General features: G+C 43.9%; 2 protein-coding genes across 6 annotated transcripts in view; one reads left to right on the top strand and one right to left on the bottom strand.

Annotated features, from left to right (window-relative positions):
• The window catches only part of cadm4 (cell adhesion molecule 4), a 146,216-nt gene extending 132,414 nt beyond the window's left edge, over positions 1-13,802 (top strand). For 3 of the 5 annotated variants that reach the window (XM_035163216.1, XM_035163219.1, XM_035163215.2), the window contains exons 6-9: positions 133-305; positions 6,755-6,868; positions 10,488-10,616; positions 11,865-13,802. In XM_035163216.1, the coding sequence (XP_035019107.1) occupies positions 133-305; positions 6,755-6,868; positions 10,488-10,616; positions 11,865-11,974 (526 nt within the window). In that variant the 3' untranslated portion in view covers positions 11,975-13,802. Of the gene's footprint in view, positions 1-132; positions 306-6,754; positions 6,869-10,487; positions 10,617-11,594; positions 11,674-11,864 lie in introns of all 5 variants that reach the window. The other 2 variants (XM_035163217.2, XM_035163218.2) reach the window with 2 other exon arrangements.
• A 2,345-nt stretch (positions 13,803-16,147) lies between these two features.
• On the bottom strand, positions 16,148-18,846 carry LOC118113912 (adenosine receptor A1-like). Its single transcript, XM_035164034.2, has 2 exons — positions 18,479-18,846; positions 16,148-17,108 (listed from the first exon to the last, which is right to left on the bottom strand). The coding sequence occupies exons 1-2, from the start codon at positions 18,844-18,846 to the stop codon at positions 16,241-16,243; spliced, it is 1,236 nt and encodes a 411-aa protein (XP_035019925.1). The 3' UTR covers positions 16,148-16,240.

The raw sequence follows: 18,846 nt of genomic DNA, 5'->3' as shown, positions 1-18,846 counted from the left end.
CAACTGGAAGCTGACTCCAGTTCACTGAACAGCCACTGGTGTCATTAGTAACAAGTGTTTTCTGAATGTCACAAATCTCCAGCCAATCGGTTTATTAGATGTGTTGGTTTTCTCTCTTGTTGCTTCCACCAGGCCCAGGAACATTCAGTGGTCAAAGATTAATGACACTTTACCTGAGAGGGCAGAGATCTCCGGCCCCACCCTCCAGATTTCCCGTCTCAGCCAATCACACAACGGGACATACCTGTGCCAGGCCCAGAACAACTACGGACGTGCCGCCGATCATTACACCCTACTGGTGTATGGTGAGTAACCATGGCTACCGGTTAATTATTTGCTGAAAGTTTTCTCAGAATTTCCACCATTACTTTTAAAATATTTTTTTCCAATTGATCTTTTTCCTTTGTTGTTTTCATGTTGTCAATTGTCAAGTGTTCTGAATAATTTCACGTTCATTGAATCTTTTGTCTGTTACATTTCTCGTCCTTGTGTTTTGATAATGTTTGTTGTTTCTTTTTTTAATCTTTTGAATTCTATTGATCCTTTTTTATCTTCCCAGTGTCTTTGGAGTCTGGCTATTCTGGCACCAGGCAACACATCCATTAAATCTTGACGCTTGTCTCATTTGTCTTTAAGCTTTTCTTGTTTTCCTGATTTGGTACACAGCAGGAAACCTCTGCTGAACCTCCTGTGCAATTGAGTCAGCAGAGGTATTGATCCCACAGGAGGATGTTGGCCACAGTGCTCTGATACTAGTCACCAACATCATTATTCAGGCTACCTCTCGTAAATAACCCATTTATCATCTCCCCTGTGACCCACTCCTCTCTAAAAGGAATTCAGAACAAGTTAAAGTGCAATACATAAAGATACTAGATGTTTTCACAACTTCATAATACAAGCTGACACGCAAGAGAATCAGAAAACTCATTAACACACACTGCTGAATCTGCCTGATTTTTGGATTTTACATGGCAACAGTTGGCTATAAACAACATCTGTTGCAGTTAAAATTCAGTCAAATTAACTTTGATTTGAGCGAATGCATCCGAGCAGGAGGAAGATAGCGGGTTAAGGGCTTTTTGTTGTTAGGTTTTATAAGTTTTGCAAGATGTTGCTCCTAGATTCAGTGTTGCGGCTAAATTCTTAATGAAGGTTGACCCAGATAGGCTGCACCCCGTGGCTCAAAGAGGGTGACGGCGCCACATTGTTCGGGAAATGTGACAAACTTTGGCTCCGAGTTTGAAGCAAGTTTAAGGATCCTGTTTTGTAAATGTCATCTAATCTGCATATTAAACAACTGAGTAAAGCTGCAGTTGAATAAGAACAAAATAAGAACAGTGAGGTTTTAATGAAACAGCAGCAAAGCTAAATTGCAATGCTAGCTCATCATTAGAGGCTTCTACAGCATCCAATACGTTTGTGGTTTGCCCTAATTGCATGTACACCACTGCCACTCGGCAGGTTTGCCCTTTTGATCTACACCCCCCTGCTGGCAGCCCGTGTCATTGCACCGTTGTGCCTGATTTGCAGATCAGAAGGAAATGGGTGGATGGAGGGAATAAAGACATGAAATCTTATGTAACATTTTCAGACTGCTTTTGGTTTGCGCCCCCTCATCTATCCATCACACTACTCCCATTCTCTCTCATGCGCGCACACACACACACACAATCAACAATCGCACTCATGTACAAGCGCGCCGAGCATCAAACGGCACACATAATGGCAGCTTTCCACAGGCATCAAGGGTGGCAACAGTGGCACGATGAAAGGTGACAAACCCACCCACTCCCCCATCTCTCTCCCCTCCTCTGTCTCTCGTTCTCCTTCTCCATCCTAGAAGGTTCGATACGTCGAGCTTTGTTGTGCGTCGCCACGTCTGTAGACAAATGTTCTGTCTCTTTCCCACTTCTTCAGCTTTCTGCATCACCATTTTTTAGCTGGTGCCTTCATTTGTTTTTCTCCGTGCCATTTCTTCCTTCCCACATTTCACCATTTATCTTCTTCATGTCGCTCTGTGCTGGCCATTAATTTGATTTATCGCTCCTTTTTTTCTCTTCTAATCCTCTCGTTTTTGGGGTGTGTTTAAAGTAAAGAATTTAGCTTTGACCAAAATCCATAAAAGACCAGAAATCCACATAACCAGCATAAGCCGGGCGCAGCCCCTCTGCTCTGCACCATGGATTTACAGCAATCAGCTTTTAAATCCTCCTCTTGTAGCCCCGTATCAGTGGTGGTTTGCTGTATTTCAAAAAGAAAAAAGTAACCCCCCACTGGGCAGATTGTTTCGCACCTTATCTCAAAGAGCTCAGAGTTGTTGATTCAGCCATCATATTAATCTCTAGACGGCTGAAAGTCACTGCATTTAGACTATAATGTTCCCAGTGATATGCTTGTCTATGTAAATGTTGCATAACTGCAAACTGCGTGTCAGCCACATCACTGTCGATGCAAATAAACCACCGTGGATGATTCAATTTAGTGTTGCTGAAGTGTTAGTTTCTGATCATCAAATATCGTTAAATAGGTTCATCAGTCAATACTCAAAAATAAATATGATCCCGAGCTGTAAAATATGTTAAGATGACTCATCGCTCTAACACATATCTGCAGTGTGCTTTCTTTCATTCCAGCACCCACATTATTACAGTAGCTGTCAGTAGCTTATAATAACTCTCAAATAGAGAATAATAATAATTATCTAATTAAAATAATATCTTATTTTTTAACAAACTTCTGAAGATTTAGTGAGAGAAAGACGATAAAGCCTCATTCCTCTCTTGCTCCTCTTGTTTCTCCATCTCTCTTTTCCTTTCTCTCCTTTTTACTGTTCTCCCCCCATTCCATTCCTTAACATCCTTGCTTTCTTTTACTCTGCCAGCTGTTCTCTCCTCTTTTACGCCTCTTGTTCTCTTCCTCTCCGCCTCTCCACTCCTCCCACACCCTTTCAACTTTTTCTCACCTTGCCACCATGTTTGCCATTCGTTCTCGGTTCAGCTGCAGTTCAGTCTCTTTACTCATAGAGGGCCTTGCTTTCTGGGAAAAGGGCAGAGGGAGAAATCAGTCGGACTGAGTGGGGGGTTTGGAATGGATGGATAGAAGGGGTGAGTGAGCGAGGGAGGGAGGTATGAAAAGACAGATAGAAGGACGATGGAGGTTGAACGCAGGTTAACGTTCAGTTCCACTGCCTGTCACTTCAGTTGGCTCCCACACTGTTACCAGAGGGAATACCAAGGTGCACTGGGGGAGTGGAAGCGAGGGGGAAAAGTGGGAGCGCTGGAGGACTGTGTCGTAAAGGATGAGTCAGCAGAAAATAAACCATTTTATCGCAGGTGCAGAAAAACCACCGGCGCTCTCTCATCTCTCTCGCTCTCTCGTTTCGTTTCAGCCTTCCCTCTGTGAGAGTTATCTGCCATCAGGGTCTGCACCGAGCACAAACGTGCAAAAGTGGCTGCCAATTTGTTGCAGGTGTTTTTTTGGGGGGGGGGCTTTGTCACTGGGTTAGTTCTGGAGAAGGAGAACAGAGTTAGAAAAGTCACCAGGGAGCCCGGGCCAAGGCAAAGACGTGATAGATTGAAGCTGAGGTTTATTTAACTGGTCACACTTGTGTGTACATGTAACTCTCTGTGTGTATGTGTGTGTGTGTGTGTGTGTGTGTGTGTGTGTGTGTGTGTGTGTGTGTGTGTCTGAGAGAGTGTGTTGTGCATGCAGTTAAATGAGTTTATGATTTAGTGAAGAATGTGAGACCTTTCTTGTTTGCGTGCGAGTAGGTGTGTGCATGAGTTAGTGCAATGAAATTAACTTTCTGCAACTTTCAGAAAGTTACTAATGATGTAAAGTGGAGGAATTGTTTTGAATAAGTCACATACACACACACACACACATACACACATACACACAACAATCTGCACAATTCCAAATGAATGTGCCCTCTGATGGTTATTTCATCTCTGCCACCATTGTTTAGGAGAAATTGGATTTTTTTATATTTGTGTATATACATGAAGGTGCACGTAAATGCATGTGACTGGAGGGAGGAGAATGCTGCTGATTGTCTGCTGAAAGCCCGGAGGGCTCCCTTATGTAATTGAAGTGAGCCGCTGCACTCAGATGAATCGCCAAGCCAATAAAACCCATTAGAATTGAATTGCATGAGAGAGTATGGGAGATGGAGGGAGGGGAAGATAGAGGTAGAGATGGAGAGAACTGTTAGTGTTTGCATATATGCAATAAACTTTTGCATGTGTATATGACTGTGTGTGAATATTTCAGGCAGTAAGCAAAGGTAAGAACATAGAAACTAATAGTTTTATAGAGAGATTCATGTAAAGTAAAGGAGAGTGATAGAGGGATGAAAGGATGGATACATGTGAGATGAAGAAGGATACTAGGTGATCAGGGATTACTCTCGGCCTCCTCCACTGTTGTAATGAGCTGTCAGGGTAATTGGAATGAAAAACACAGACCAACCATTTAATGAAGTGAGACTTTCAAAAACAGAATGAAAATGGAAAAAAAAAAGGTGTCAGAGGAAGCCAGACGCAGATAAAGCAGAGTCAATTTAGTTTGAGAAGAAAAGTCTTCACTTCTCTTTCCCTCAACACATGACACTGCGCCTCTGTCGGTGTCTGAGACAATCAGCGCTGGCCTTTACAGCCTCGGCGGTGAACCTCTGACCAAACATCTAACGCTGACGCACTCTGATTGACAACTGGAGACACTGCTGCTCTGGGCAAGGCCCTTATAATTAGAGACAGTGAACATGAAAGCGTAAGGGGCCTCGTCCAAAATGGTGGCGCAGTATCCTCAGGCGCACTTCTGCAAGAATTAGATACAAGGAGAAACGTCATTATCGCAAGTGCCGCCACATCCATCCCTGGAAATAACATGGGCTTTGTGCCTGATTGGCAGCCATATAGTGTTAATGAATAACAATATGATGTGGGGGGAAAAAGGACGCTATCGGCCAAGAGAACGACCGCTGTACAGCATTCCCCTTAATTAAGTTGAAGAGAGGCAGTGGGGTAATGTAGTCACTGAGGAATAAAACTAGAGAAGTAGTCGAATGAAGGCAAGGGAAAGAGGGGAGGGAAGGGGGGTGCAAGTGAGGGAAGAGCGCTTGGTTTAAGAGAAGCGAGAGATGGTGGTGGAAAGATAAGGAAAAGTTAGAATTAGTGAGGAAAAACTATTTTAGGTTGTCCGGGATAGTCAAGAGAAATTCATCAGAGTCCACTTAATTAGTGCAGCGACCCCGGCCATTAATCCTCAGGCCTTAGGCTCAGTTGACAGCCACATACACACACATACATATGTCCACACACACGTGCAACATACTGTACAAGAGAGCATCAGCACACACACACACACACATACACACACACACCTAGGTAACTGTAGGGTAACTTCTCTTTTCTCTCTGACTGGTGCGATTTACCTGCTCCTCTCCCTCTCACTTTTTCTCTCCAAGAAAACTCCCCTTTTTCCACAATATACATTATGTACATTTCTTTACAGAGGGAAGACGACCTAGGCAGAACTTGAAGAAAGGAAGAAAAAGGGGGGGAGAGGGGAGGTATAGTGCTGACACAAGAAGAGTGCAAAAAGAGATTGATGATCTCAGGGCCAGTGGGAGAAAGGGAAGAGACGGAGGAATACTTACCAATAAATTACTCCTGAGCAGAAAGGGCAGCGTGTGGTGTGTGTGTTTGCAAGCTTTTGTGAGTATATTATAGAGTATATCTGTGCGTGGGCAATTAATAATTAGTATGGGTGTGTGTGTGTGTGTGCGAATGCTTTCATATATTTAGAAAAAGCTGTGTGTATGTTAAACTGTGTATGTCCTTAGATGAGTACGTAGAGTACTTTGTCGTACATTGTGGTTTTTGATAGATTGTTTGATGAAGTGGCATGTTATTCACTCCTACACACACACACACACACACACACACACATACACTCATACAGCCATTATTTTTGTCTTTAGCGGCAATAGGAACTTGTCTCCTTCTACCTCTCTACCTACCATTGTGCCTCAGCCATTGATTTGGAGAATGTGTCAAGATCCAAGCTATTGTTCAGCACTGAATGAGACAGTCCCTGCATGACGCTGTTCCACTGGGAATGCATCTGTCACAGGCAATGTCTTTGTCTCTCCTGCCATTGTACCACAGAAAGTGTGTCAGTGATGGAGAGCGTGCTCCTATACATTCCATTTGTCTCGTAGATGAATGTCAGTCTGCCAGGTGTAATTCTCCTCAGACGCTGTTTTAAAGCATGTCTCACCCATAGTAAACATTTTTTAACCCCAGCAGCCGGTGTACAGAGATCCTCCGGAGAACTTCATTTGTCCGCCGTCTTTATCGCTTGTCAGGGGTCGAGATCGATTCCATTTCGCACATTCAATTTGGGGAAATAATTAGTAACATTTGTCTCTGGTAGTGAAATGGCATCGGCCTCAACTGCTGAAGAGCGTGTTTCAAATAAGTCTTTCTTCCATTTAATGTGTTTTACATGTGTGCCTGCTTATCTGAACTCACTGGAAGAGACGAGTCGTCCACTGATTATCAAGCAGGATCCTGAACCAGAGCCTCTTTAATATTCAGCTATAATAAAGCTCCCTTCCTGTTTTATGTGCAGTAGTAACTTTGCTATAAAACCCTGCAATAATGCCTGTGTGGAAATGTCACTGCATGTTGTAGATAATAGTATTTGTGTATGTGTGTGTGTTATCCCATTCCCTGTCTGTCTGTAGATAATGTGTCAGTCACTACCTCGGTCCCTCCCGCTCCCACCTCCACTCAACATATCACCTCCCATTCCATCACCCCAACCCTCCTAACATCCAGCTTGGCCTTGGACCCGAAAGGTAACGCACATGTACACCTTTCTATTCTGTCTCCGCCACACTCCATCTCTCTCCTCGTCCTTTCCTGCTCTCCTTCAGTGTCTCCTACTCCCCAACTCATTTGATGGCTCTCAGGTGGCCTGTGCACACCCTGTTTCTGCTGCAACCTTCCTTTGCCCTGCATCATGAGCGTACGTGCGTCTGCAGACACTTGGGTATGCATCATGCACAACCACCCACTCTCCCTCGCTTTCTTATCACTGCCTGTTTGATGCACCCCACACACACACATTGCCCAGTCAGCATTTGTGTGTGTGTGTGTGTGTGTGTGTGTGTGTGTGTGTGTGTGTGTGTGTGTGTGTGTGTGTGTGTGTGTGTGTGTGTGTGTGTGTGTGTGTGTGTGTGTGTGTGTGTGTGTGTGTGCGTGCGTGCTTGTGCGTGCGTGCGTGCGTGCGTGGTTTGGGGTGGGTCCCTTGGTGCTTGGTGGGTACTATTAATGAATCTGTGTTAAGAGTTTAAGGAACTGGCAGCACATTCAACCTCTAACTGACTGACACCGGCCTCTGGAGGACTAAGAAGATGCTACACAAACATATTTATCTGCACACACACACACACGTGCAGAAAAAGGGTAAAGGGAGGAAGGAAGGAAAGACAGAAGGATAGAAAGACAGACAGATGTAAAAAAAGAAAGACAGACTGAAGGAAAGATGGACAGACAGAAAGAGAGCGCAGGGGTCTCGGTAGCTGTCTAATCCTAGGAGTGTTACGCAGCAGGAGAAAGAAACTGTGTGACACTGCTGCGACTGTGTGCGTGCATGCGTGTGTATGTGCGTGCGTACATGTGTACTTATACCTCTGTGAGGACCATTTTAAACATAGACCTTACAGAGTGAGGACATTTTGGGAAAGTGAAATCCTCATGGACTGTTTGAGGGTTAAGGGTTAGAAATAGGTCGAGGTTAGGGTGAGGCATTTAGTTTGGATGTTTAGGGTGGGGGGCTAGGGAATGTACTATGCCAATGAGAATCCTCACTAAGATAGAAGTAGTAGAATGTGTGTGCACGTGCATATAAAACACACTTTCCCCTTTTTATATCTATTTATCTCATACATACACTCACACTAACACAGTCATGGTATCTCCTCTTTATCTCCACACCTTCGGCCGCTCTCTGTTTCCTTGAAGAAGGGATGAAGCAAAGGGAGCGACAGCATCCCTCTTGTTCTTCTGCTACAGCTATGGCGGCCGTCTGTGGCGGTTGGAGCTTGTTCACCTGCTGGGCTTGGGCACAGATGTCATCGAGAGTCATAAAAGCTGCGGGTTGAACTGTTTGGGGAACATTTGGTCGATGGTGATGTGTCATTCGAGGGGCTCCTGAGAGAAACAACATTCTTTTCTGATAGCGCCAGTCATTTTGTGTGGAGCTTTGGGCGCCAGTGGATTAAGAACCGAGTGCTTGCTTTTTCATTTCCCTCTGAAATATTGCTTGAGCCTTCTGCTTGATCCTATCAGTGTTCCTGCAGATGCACAGGTATAAACTTTATCACACACAGACACACACACGCCGGCAGTTGATCATGTGGATCAGCAGTGGTGGAGCAAGAACTCAAACATTTACTAAAAGTACAAATGAATCAACAACAATATAAAAGTAAAAGTACCACATAATGTATATAGTCAAAGTAGTAAAAAGTAAGTCAAAGTTAGAGAGTGCTGAAGCAACTTCAGACAAGTTTGTGTACCATGAAAATGATTTTGAAGCTGTTATCTTAAGGTATAAAAACTACTAGTATTGCTTTGAATATATTCAAAGTATTTAACGTTAAAGTACTTGCTGAATTTATCTATTCCTTAATGCCACCATCTACTACATCATTATGGCTCGTGGTGGAGGCCTCTTCCAAATCCATCTCAGATGTTTCTGTTCAACAGTGATGCTGCTGCTGCAGGAGGCGGGTCTAATGTTGCCTGGTCACTCTGATTGGATCAATGGATCAATTCCCATCTCATTATTTTTTTTACATAATATGATCATGCAACACAATGCTCTGTAAACATTAAGTGGAGTAAATACGTATATGCTGATATATGGAGTGGAGTAAAAGGTAAAAGTAAATCTACTTTATTAAAGTACAGATACATGAAAAAAGTCCCTAAGTAAGAAAGGAAATATACTTTGTTATATGGGACCAGGTAGGCTCAGTCTCTTCCTTTCCTTCCTCTCCTCCATCACCCTCTCTTTCCTCTCCTGATCTTATATGTTAGCACTGTATTAATGATATGTGTTTTAAATCCGCTCTGTCACGCTCCAGGAGCTGCATCAATAACGCAGTGTTCTTGCCTGCTGTTGGCCTCACCAGCTCTTACACAACACCCCGCCAGCGCCATCAAAAAAAGAGGCTTTTTATTAGCGTCAGCAACTTGGACTCAGTCTCAGTATTTAAGTGCAGACTCAAAGATTATCTTAATTTGTACTTTACTAAACGTTTCTGTCTCTTTCTCTGTATCCCTGAACTCAATCGCCTGCTTTGTCAGATAATATTTCTTGGTGAAATTGCACAGAGACCTGCACAGTATCTGCATGAACCCAATCTGTTTCTTAAGTGTTGCTCTATGAAGGGCTGCAGCAAACAGTTGAGCTGTTGATTAGTTTTGAAACTTATCGATTCATAGTTTAGTCCATGTCAGAAAATACAGAAAACTTTGCATCACAATTAACCAGCGTTCTCAGGTGATGACTTCAGAGTTGTTGTTTTTTCTGTCTTTCTTTCCTCGTCAACAGTCAATTTGTTATATTACTTTATTAAATTTAAATTGATATAAAACCAATCCTGAAAAGCAGTAAATCCTCATGTTTGCCAAAATTGAAATAAGTAAATATTTTGCATATTTCCTTGATAAATGTCTTAAATCGAAAATCAATTATTGAAATTTGTCCGTCATTTGATTAATTGCTTCATCTACTAATCAATGCATCACTAACCTACAGTTTTTCCATTTCCTCTGTTTTTGTATTTTTTCTTTTCTACTTTAAATCAGTCTGTAAAGTTGGTTAAAAAAAAACAACCAAATAACTTCTACATAACCACTGCTGCGATTTTATATTACAAAAATGTCAGAGAATTTAATTTGTCTGTCTTATCTTTTTATTTCTCTGGACTCGTCTTTTGCTAAAGTGTTTGATTCCATTTCCCAGCGCTGCGCTGCCTGCCGTGTAAACACGCTGAAAGTCCCCTCATTCAAAATGCATTGTTCTCTTGACAGGTGCTTGGCTGGAGTGGGGTTTTTACAGGCTGACATTCTTATTTCTTTATTCTCTCTCCTCATTTCTCCAATATATGACTGTCTGGCATTCTGTGCGCGGCGGGGTGGGGGGGGTGGGGGGCGATGAAAGGTGATAATGTAAGTTGGGTGGAAGATATCGACTTCTCTTCTTGCTCCTATGTGCTCTCTCCCACAGGGTTAGGGTTCCCACACTGGTGTTTTTAATGCACTTTCTGTCTCTCGCTTTTATTTATTTCATTTTTGATCTTTGACTCCATTTTCTCTCCCTTTATCTCCATAGTTTCACTTTGCACCACTCGCTCCAGCCTCACACACGTTTTTTAATCGCCTCTCTCTTGTTCTTCCTCCCAGATCCTGGCGCAGTGGTGGAGACTCACAGCGCTGTGCCATACGCAGTGATAGGTGGTGTTCTGGCACTGCTGGTTTTCACCGTCATCTGTGTCCTCATCGTCACCATCTGGTGCTCCGTCCGGCAGAAAGGTAACACACACTCGCACACACGAGTTACACAAAAGTTTCTCTCTCAAGCAGGGGGCATATCTTGGCACTCAGAATATTTTATCACATTTTTCACAGGCATGCTTTCTCATTTCTGCCGTAAAAAAAAAAAAAAAATCACTGGAGACCAGCTATTGCCAGATTCTTCGAAGTAATCTTTTAAACTGAAGGTGTAAAATTGTCAGCTCAAAGCAGATCAGGATGGGATGCTCCTCTCCAGTCGGGCACGGCCCGTGATGGACGACCTTGGCCAGGATAGTGGCAGAGATAGGGTGGGGTGGGAATTATAGGAGTGGTCCTATGTTTTATGATTATATGTTAGTGTATCAAGGTTCATCTATTAAAAGCAGCCTTCCTGCATTCCCTATCTTTTTAAGTGCCCTCACTTTGGCAGCCTTTTGACTGCACCGCAGCTGCCAAGAAATGATCCTGGAACAGTGTAGCCGGCTGCAAACAGCCATTACTTACCCTATGGCTAGACAGGCCGTCAGTTAACATTCTGCATGGCTTGACCGCCAATCAGCGCAGAGACAGGGCCATTACAACCAATCAGTGTTGAGACAGGGCCATTAGGGCTTTGTCCCTTGCCTGCCGTGACTGTCAGCACGCCAGTCAACCTCTTTGGTAGGGAGAATGAGAGTGTCACTCACCCCTGGAGTGAAGGGACACTCCGGCAGGAAGATGACTTGCGAGGTTCTCACCCTCTGTAACCTGCACGGCACCGAATCATTAATCATACCAACCTGCGGGGCGTTCAAATGTATTTGATGGGTTTTCTGAGTGATGCACGTGCCGTTGTTCTCGCGCACCTAACCTTCCCTCCACCCTTTTCTGCCAATCTCTCCTCCCTCCCTGTCTGGTGCTCTCTCTACTGTCTTCTCCACCTCTACTCTCTCCTCTTCTGTCTCTCCTATTCACACATCCACCCACCCCCTACCTTTTTTTAATATCTACTGGTAGGCTCGTATCGTACCCGAGAGCCTATTCTTGCTTGGTATTGACCTAACAATCAGTTAACTAATGAATTAATCATTCACAGGTATGGTACTCAATAATATATGTTGTGCTGATTGTTTTGATAATGCTGCATGGCACTGGAGTGATCATGACGCTTTGCCAACTAACCTTCCCCCTCCGATCTCCCTCTTCGTCTCTCTCTCTCTCTCTCTCTCTCTCTCTCTCTCTCTCTCTCTCTCTCTCTGTGTCTCTCTCTCTTTCTTTTTCATCCAGGTTCCTATCTTACCCATGAGGCCAGTGGGTTGGATGAACATGGTGAGGTGCAGGAAGCCTTCCTCAATGGGAATGACGCCAGCCAGGGCAAGAAGGAGTACCTACTGTAGCCCATCCAAGTCCCCTTCTCTTCTGACCTCAGCCCTCCATCCCTCCCCCTCCCCGTCTCCCTCCTTATATACAGTATACACACACACACACACACAAACACACTTGTACACAATGCGCCATAACAGGCAGCCTTCTGAAAAACGACTGTATACAGATTCCGCACACAGCCAGTCCATCCTGCTCCATTCCAGCCCATATCCTCCACACACACTCACACACAGACCCAGAGACAGACTGAGAAAGCGAGAGCCTATAGACCCACCAGCCATTAACGAATGTGCCATATAATGTAAGCAGGAGAAACCGGGGGGGGGAATGGAGAGAGCGAGCGAGCGGGGGGGAGAGGGGAGGGAGGGTGAGGTGCATGTAGGCAATAACGGAATTATGCCGTAATTATTTTGATCGAGAGGGAAGCAGGGAGCACAAAGAAAACTGGCATTCCGCCCGTGCAGCCACCAAAGTGGAAGCGGAATTAGAGGCAGATGACTGCTATAATTCCGTGCCTGGAGAAAACCATTTCACAAAGCTCAATCTTTAACCTGCGGAGACAGAGGCAGCCAGTGTGCGAGGAGGGATGGGGGGGGAACCGGGGAGAGTTGACCAGGAGCTATCGAGCAGCCGGTGCTAGAAAATTGAAATTTTGTAGAAATTGCCAAAGCATCTTGCCTACAGAGCGTCGCTCATATATAATTCCATAACAACACTGGAGTGTGTAAGCCCAGAGTCCCGGGAAGGATCCATACTTTATGAACAAGCTAACTGTCCTCTTTTGCTTTCCCCTGTTGGGTGATCTGCCAATAACTTGTATTTTCACTCTCGCTGCAGTAGTGAGGAAAATTAATTTACTCCTTCTTCCTCTCCACTCACCTGTTACCGTCCTCTTCCCTCTCCCTTATATCTCTTGTTCTCTCCGTCCGCCGCTCCCTCAATCGCTCCTCCATTGTTGGCTCCTAATAATGAAAGGATTAGTGTTGGGCTGCGTTCCCGACAAAGAAGAAAGGAATATGACTTGCTAAGGCATTAAAGAAAAGCTTAATTATTTTAGAATGTCATTAAGAGGATAAAAAGGTTTAAAAGTCTTATTAAGAAGGGCAAGGGGAGCAATAGCAAAAGGAATGAATGGGAATAGGAAATGGATGTTTTTTTCCTGAATGCTACCACACACATGCAGATACATGCACACATTCATACGTACAGTGAACACATCGACAGAACAAGTATACATATCTCTGAATTCATTATTTGTATAAAAAATGAACAGCAACATAAATTAAAACATAAAATGAAACTTTTAAGAAATAAGAAAAATGTTTACTATTGAATATCATTATGAAGCAACTATACTAACACAGAATATTAGCCTATAGAGGTGCAAAGCCGAACAAACTACTGTCCAGTGATCTTTAAAGAAAAAAAGAAAAGAATAAAAAAAAAAAAGTTTGTCTTTATGAGAAACCAGAGGTCTTATTGATTTTTTTATTAATTATTATAATTATTATTTGAACAATTATGATTGTTGTTACTGTTATTATTATTGCTGTTGTTATTATTATAATTGTAAATGTTGAAGAAATGTACACTTCCCATGATTTTTATTTTTGGTTCTACTGTAGAGAAATTGCTGTCTTTTACCTTACCTTACCTTTCCTCTCTCTCCCAGTCTTTCTCTCTCTCTTCGTCTCCTGTGCCTAGTCGTCTCTTCTCCTGTCTTTCACTCTTGTTTATTTTAGAGTCCATGTGTCATTGTTGATATATAGCTAACTATTTCTTTATAGGGGAAAGATACAAAGCACGACAAAATTAAAAAAAAAAAGATTCCAAAAATCATCTTCGGTATCAGGCTGTTTTTTTTTTCTTGGGTGTATTTTACTGTGTAATTAACAGATGCCGTTTTTGATATCACGTGAAAAGAGAACAGGCCCTATGATTAGATCAATGGGGAGTGGTGGAGTTATAGGTGGGGAGATAAAGATGAAGGCGGAGGAGCCGGTTGTAAGTGACAGCTCGTTCAGAATAAATAGAATAAACAAAGCAGAAGGTTCTGTGGTGCTGCTAATGAATCATAAGGAACAGATAGCGAGGGAGAAAGGGTGACAGGAGGGTTGAGTCAGATGCACACAGAAAAATATGGCGCTGCCATTAACTTCCATGCAATCAATACCCGATTCTGTCGAGAAGCACTCAACATGTCCATCTGTGCACAGGGCTAAATTTGAAAGCCGCCGGAGGTCACAATGTGATAGATCGATGTGTTTCTCTTGCATCGATGGCAAGGCTCCACGGTCGCCTGTCATAAAGACAGATTGTCAAATGGCAATCAAAGTAATGGACTTGCCAGGCGCTACCAGCATGAGTTGACACTGTGGCCGGCAAACAATTCAGGCACAAGTCAACACGAGACATATCTTCAGTTTATGGTGACGCAAACGTAGCACAGGTTGTTCCCGCTATCAGATCCTCTGTGGTCGATGGGTAATAAAACTGGGAATATTGTCCCTTTATGTCTTCAAAACAGAAGTGTGTCCTTAAAAAGGTTTGTTTTCCTGTGGGATTCACAGCACTCAGGCTGCTTGTGTTTGTTGAAGCTATTTCTGTTTCTCCTCACAGGAACAAACTAAACTCATCACCAAAGTAAACTTTAGTTCAGGAATAGTTTTGTTTGTTTATCATAGACAAAGATTTTGATCATTTTGAAATTCATCGTGTTTACTGCTGGTTAGTTAATGATCCTGTAACCGCTTACACTGTTGCATCCTGGGAAACCGGCCATTATCTGACCATAACAATGATACAGTTCAGCTGCTGGACCTGATGACAATCAGACCACCACTGCGATCATAGAGGGTGATTATCAAATCAATGGACATGAGCAAAAATTAGACGGAGACAAGCCAGACAACAGTCAGCTGTATTCCCCCCAAACCTTACGACGTGCAGTGAATGCACCATAATCCGACCAATAATGAGGAGAAGAAGTCTATGAATAACTTACGCTTTTCTCCCTGGTGCTAGTTTCACAGATTAACGTCCTGGAACGGGTTCACATCAGAGAGCTCCCCATTTACGACTCATTTATGACAATCGTATTTCATTTCTACGAGTTGCAGTAAATATCACAGTGCATCCAAACACAAACTCTCTATATTTCTGGTGGCTACATGGTGCATTATACACAGTTGTGTCCATTTTTTTAATGTCGACCATCGTGACCCTAGAGGATGCTGGTTTGCACAGAGCGGCAGCGTAGCATGAGGCATTGATTGAGGTGGCTGAGTGTGCCGAGGCCTAGCGTAATCAGGAAGCTTTCAGGCAGACAGAATAATTGAATGGGCTGTCACACTAGGGAAGCTGAGGACAGATCTTTACCAGATCTGTGTTTCAGTAATGTTTCCTACTGAGGGATTTTTTTTTTTGCAGTGATGGAAGACACACTGTACTCATATGCTGGGCTACATAAGGAGGAGATGGAACATGACATGAAGATCTGTAAAAAAAGAGCTGGGAAAGAGCTCTGCAAGCAATACTTCTAAACTCTGAGCGGAGGGAAACGGAGCGAAACAGTCCACGATCAATGGAGACAAAAGAAGAAGCCAGACAAGAACTTGTTGACTGTCACGGCCATGTTCCATGCAGAAATAGATAGATTACTCCTTTTTTCTCCATCAGTGATTTCTAACACCAACACGGTTCAAGATGAACAATCCAATTAGTGTGAGCAGGGCCCTTTTATTACAAGAGAGCGTCACATTGTATTCACACGTTTAATCAAAACAGCCATGAAGATTGTGTCATAACCAGGTTAATTATGTTTTCCCTACAATGCGGCGTCCTCCCTGGACCACCATGTTATTACCGAATGTTTAATTAAACGCTGTCACTTACATATCTACATTACTGGTGGTTGGCTTAGCGGAGTCTTAAAATAGGCTTAGAATGAGACCCACAGGAAGAGCAGTCAAAGAAAACAGACATCTGTGATCAGGATAGCAGTCGTCATCTGGAGACTTAATTTTCTCACTGACATTTGGTGTGGGACCTGATAATTAACTGGCCTTTTCATTTGCGAGTTATGCATAATGTTTGTGCATGAGCTCGCTGATTAGTTAAAAAGCCAACAACAAACACGAATATGCTATATTTATTCTTCCTCGGTCCACAAGTCATTTCATCTGAACACTTATACAACCAAATCACCAAGGAAACATTGCGATAGGAAGATTATTTAGCTGCTTCTAACCTCCCACATCTTCCACTGGGTCAAGATCTCAGACCTCTGGGCACACTTTGGCTTTCAGGGAGTGTTTGGCTGAAAACCACGGAGCCACCTGCACCGCTTCGCACAGGGCCATTCGGACAGATTTGCGTCTGGACTGAGCCACTGCAGGTAGCCTTCCACCTGCAGTGGGAACAGAAAGAGGGAAGGTTGCTCGTTCCTCCGCGACTTGTTTCCTCGGAGGAGTGAAGAGGATCTGGGGCACGAGGTCGTACAGGTGGAAGAGGAAGAGGGCAACTGCATGAGCCCAGGCAGGAAGATTGATGCTGGGGGTGAAAAGCAAGAGAGCATGGATAATGTGGATCGGCAGGCACAGTAGGACTAAAAGGGAGAGAGACAGAGCCAGGAAGCGGACCTGGTGGGAGTCATATTTTGGAGGGTCTGTATGACTAAAAGGGGTCTTCCTGGGCTTCATGCATAGCAGATCAAGGTAAATGACCAGCAGGCACAGCACGGGCAGCATGAACACTGTCATCCCATGTACATAGACCAGGAATTGGGGACTGAGAATAGCGTCGGGAGCACACACTCCCCAGTGGCTGCTGTGAATCTCAGCATAGGTGAAGTTGCTCATGTCCTCCACATAAAACTTGGATAGGAAGCCCCCGTATGGAAGGTACTTCCCGATGATCTTGCGGTCGTGGTCGTACTTAGGGGGTGGGGAAGTGGTAAGATGGGGTGAAGAGGTCGTCCAGTTGCCATCCAGCCCGAGGCCAGTTGTGTCCTTACCAGTGCCAACCCTTCTCCAGGTGTCGAGGATATCCGAGCCGATGAACTGCGCGAAGGAAGACAGAACAGAGCCCACCCAGCACAGCAGAACCACACACAAAGCTCGCCGACGGGTCACCATCTTGGAGTACCTGTCGCCCAAAGACATGAGGGTGTGGACAAGTTTAAACTCACCCTATAGCTTGGAATTATAGAACAATAATTAACATGTTTGTATTATACCTGCACACTTATCTTACACTGATGATGAAACTATAGTTTGGCTAAACCATGGACATAGGATTCATTTCAGGATAGTGGAAAGAAATGGATATGCGTTTTACTTTTTTACTTTTTTGTAAGTCTGTGGTCTAAATGTCTGGAAAAGATCTGCTCTGAAACCTGTAAAATCTTCTCGATGTAAGCAAGCTCACTAACTGACTGCAGGTAACTGTTTTTGAAAACATTTCTGAAAGAAGTACAGAAAAATACAATCTTTCTAACATCGGCAGGTTAACTGATTGTTACGTAGCAACAGAAGACCGACATATTAATACAGACTCTCCACAGAAACGCTGTATTTGTAGGTCACTGCCAATCAAACATCTAAGAGCTTCTGAGCCAATTGATATTTACCCATTCATCTCCCAGGTGGACAAAGCAACTGTATGAGCACTGAACAATCTGTTTGAAGGGATCATACAGTCGCCACATCTTAACATGTTTACTGTTTTATTTCTTTTACCCTCATACGGATTTTTTCATTATTGCTAGAAGCACACTTGAGAGTATCGGTTGGTTGACTCTTGCCACCCACATATTCACTCTCTTCCACACATACAAGTAAGTATTAAAGTTTAAAACTGCAGCGTGAGTGATGCTTTATCACATTTATGAGATAACATCTTATGTAAACACCCATCTTAAGTGACTATGTGATGCGTTTTTTGTACCAGGTTAAAGGGATAGTTCACCGAAAAATGTTAATTCACTCATTATCCACTCACCCCTATGCCGATGGAGGGGTGGGTGAAGTGATTGAGTCCACAAAACACTTCTGGAGCCTCGGGGGGTTATGTCAATTGTGACCGCTTCTTCAGACGTAATAAAACAACAGAAAAAAACATACCATGCCTCCATACTGCTCGTTTGGTGTCATCCAAGTGTCCGCAAGCCCCGACATTCAAATTTGACTTGTAAAGGCGTCATTTACACAAAGTTTTAAGCCTAAATGTCCTCTGATTTCCTCCTCAGAGGCACGTTCATGTACCTTTGGGCACATCTGAACACCCCACACACTCTTGCCAGAGGGCACGCGTGGTGTGTGTAAGTTTTGTTGACTCAAACACTTCACCCACCCCTTCATCGGCATAGTGGAGAGTAGATAATAGGTGGATTTTCTTTTTTTCTGTGAACTATCCCTTTAATGTCTGACAGAAACTTTTCCACTTCAACTAACTCTGAGGATTTATTTACTTATTCTTCTGCAGCTTAAACCAACTCAACCATCTGCTCCACTCACCTGTCTGCCAAGTGATGCTGCAGGTGGGTGTCCAGCGTGAGCAGCATTAGCAGAAACATGGTGAACTGCCTGACCAGCAGGGGGAAACACACCATGGTTATGCAGGTGTACAGACACTGGGGGGTTCGCAGGTCGAGTAGGACGGTTGCAGGTACTTCCACTGCGCCCCCTACAGCCCCCACCCAGCCCAGGCACAGTCGAAGACAGCGCGACACGCTCCCGGGTTGAGGCCCAGCACCCTGGGTTCCCTGTTGGGCGTCGGCCACGGTACCGCTGCCGCTGAGCGCCATGCACAACCTCACACTGACCACAATTACGGATACAGATAGGATGCACTGGCACAGGGAGTAAAGCCACATGAATTCCAT

The sequence above is a fragment of the Hippoglossus stenolepis genome, chromosome 8 (assembly GCF_022539355.2).
Source record: "Hippoglossus stenolepis isolate QCI-W04-F060 chromosome 8, HSTE1.2, whole genome shotgun sequence".
Classification (NCBI taxonomy): Eukaryota; Metazoa; Chordata; class Actinopteri; order Pleuronectiformes; family Pleuronectidae; genus Hippoglossus; species Hippoglossus stenolepis.
This window is presented reverse-complemented; position numbering and strand designations above follow the sequence as displayed.

What these genes read in the sequence shown, in the direction of transcription:
- LOC118113912 (XM_035164034.2), bottom strand. Translation starts at nt 18,846, where the DNA reads ATGGAATTCATGTGGCTTTACTCCCTGTGCCAGTGCATCCTATCTGTA. An exon ending in CAGCATCACTTGGCAGACAG is followed by an intron (nt 17,109 to 18,478) that starts GTGAGTGGAGCA and finishes TTTGGGCGACAG; the next exon opens with GTACTCCAAGATGGTGACCC.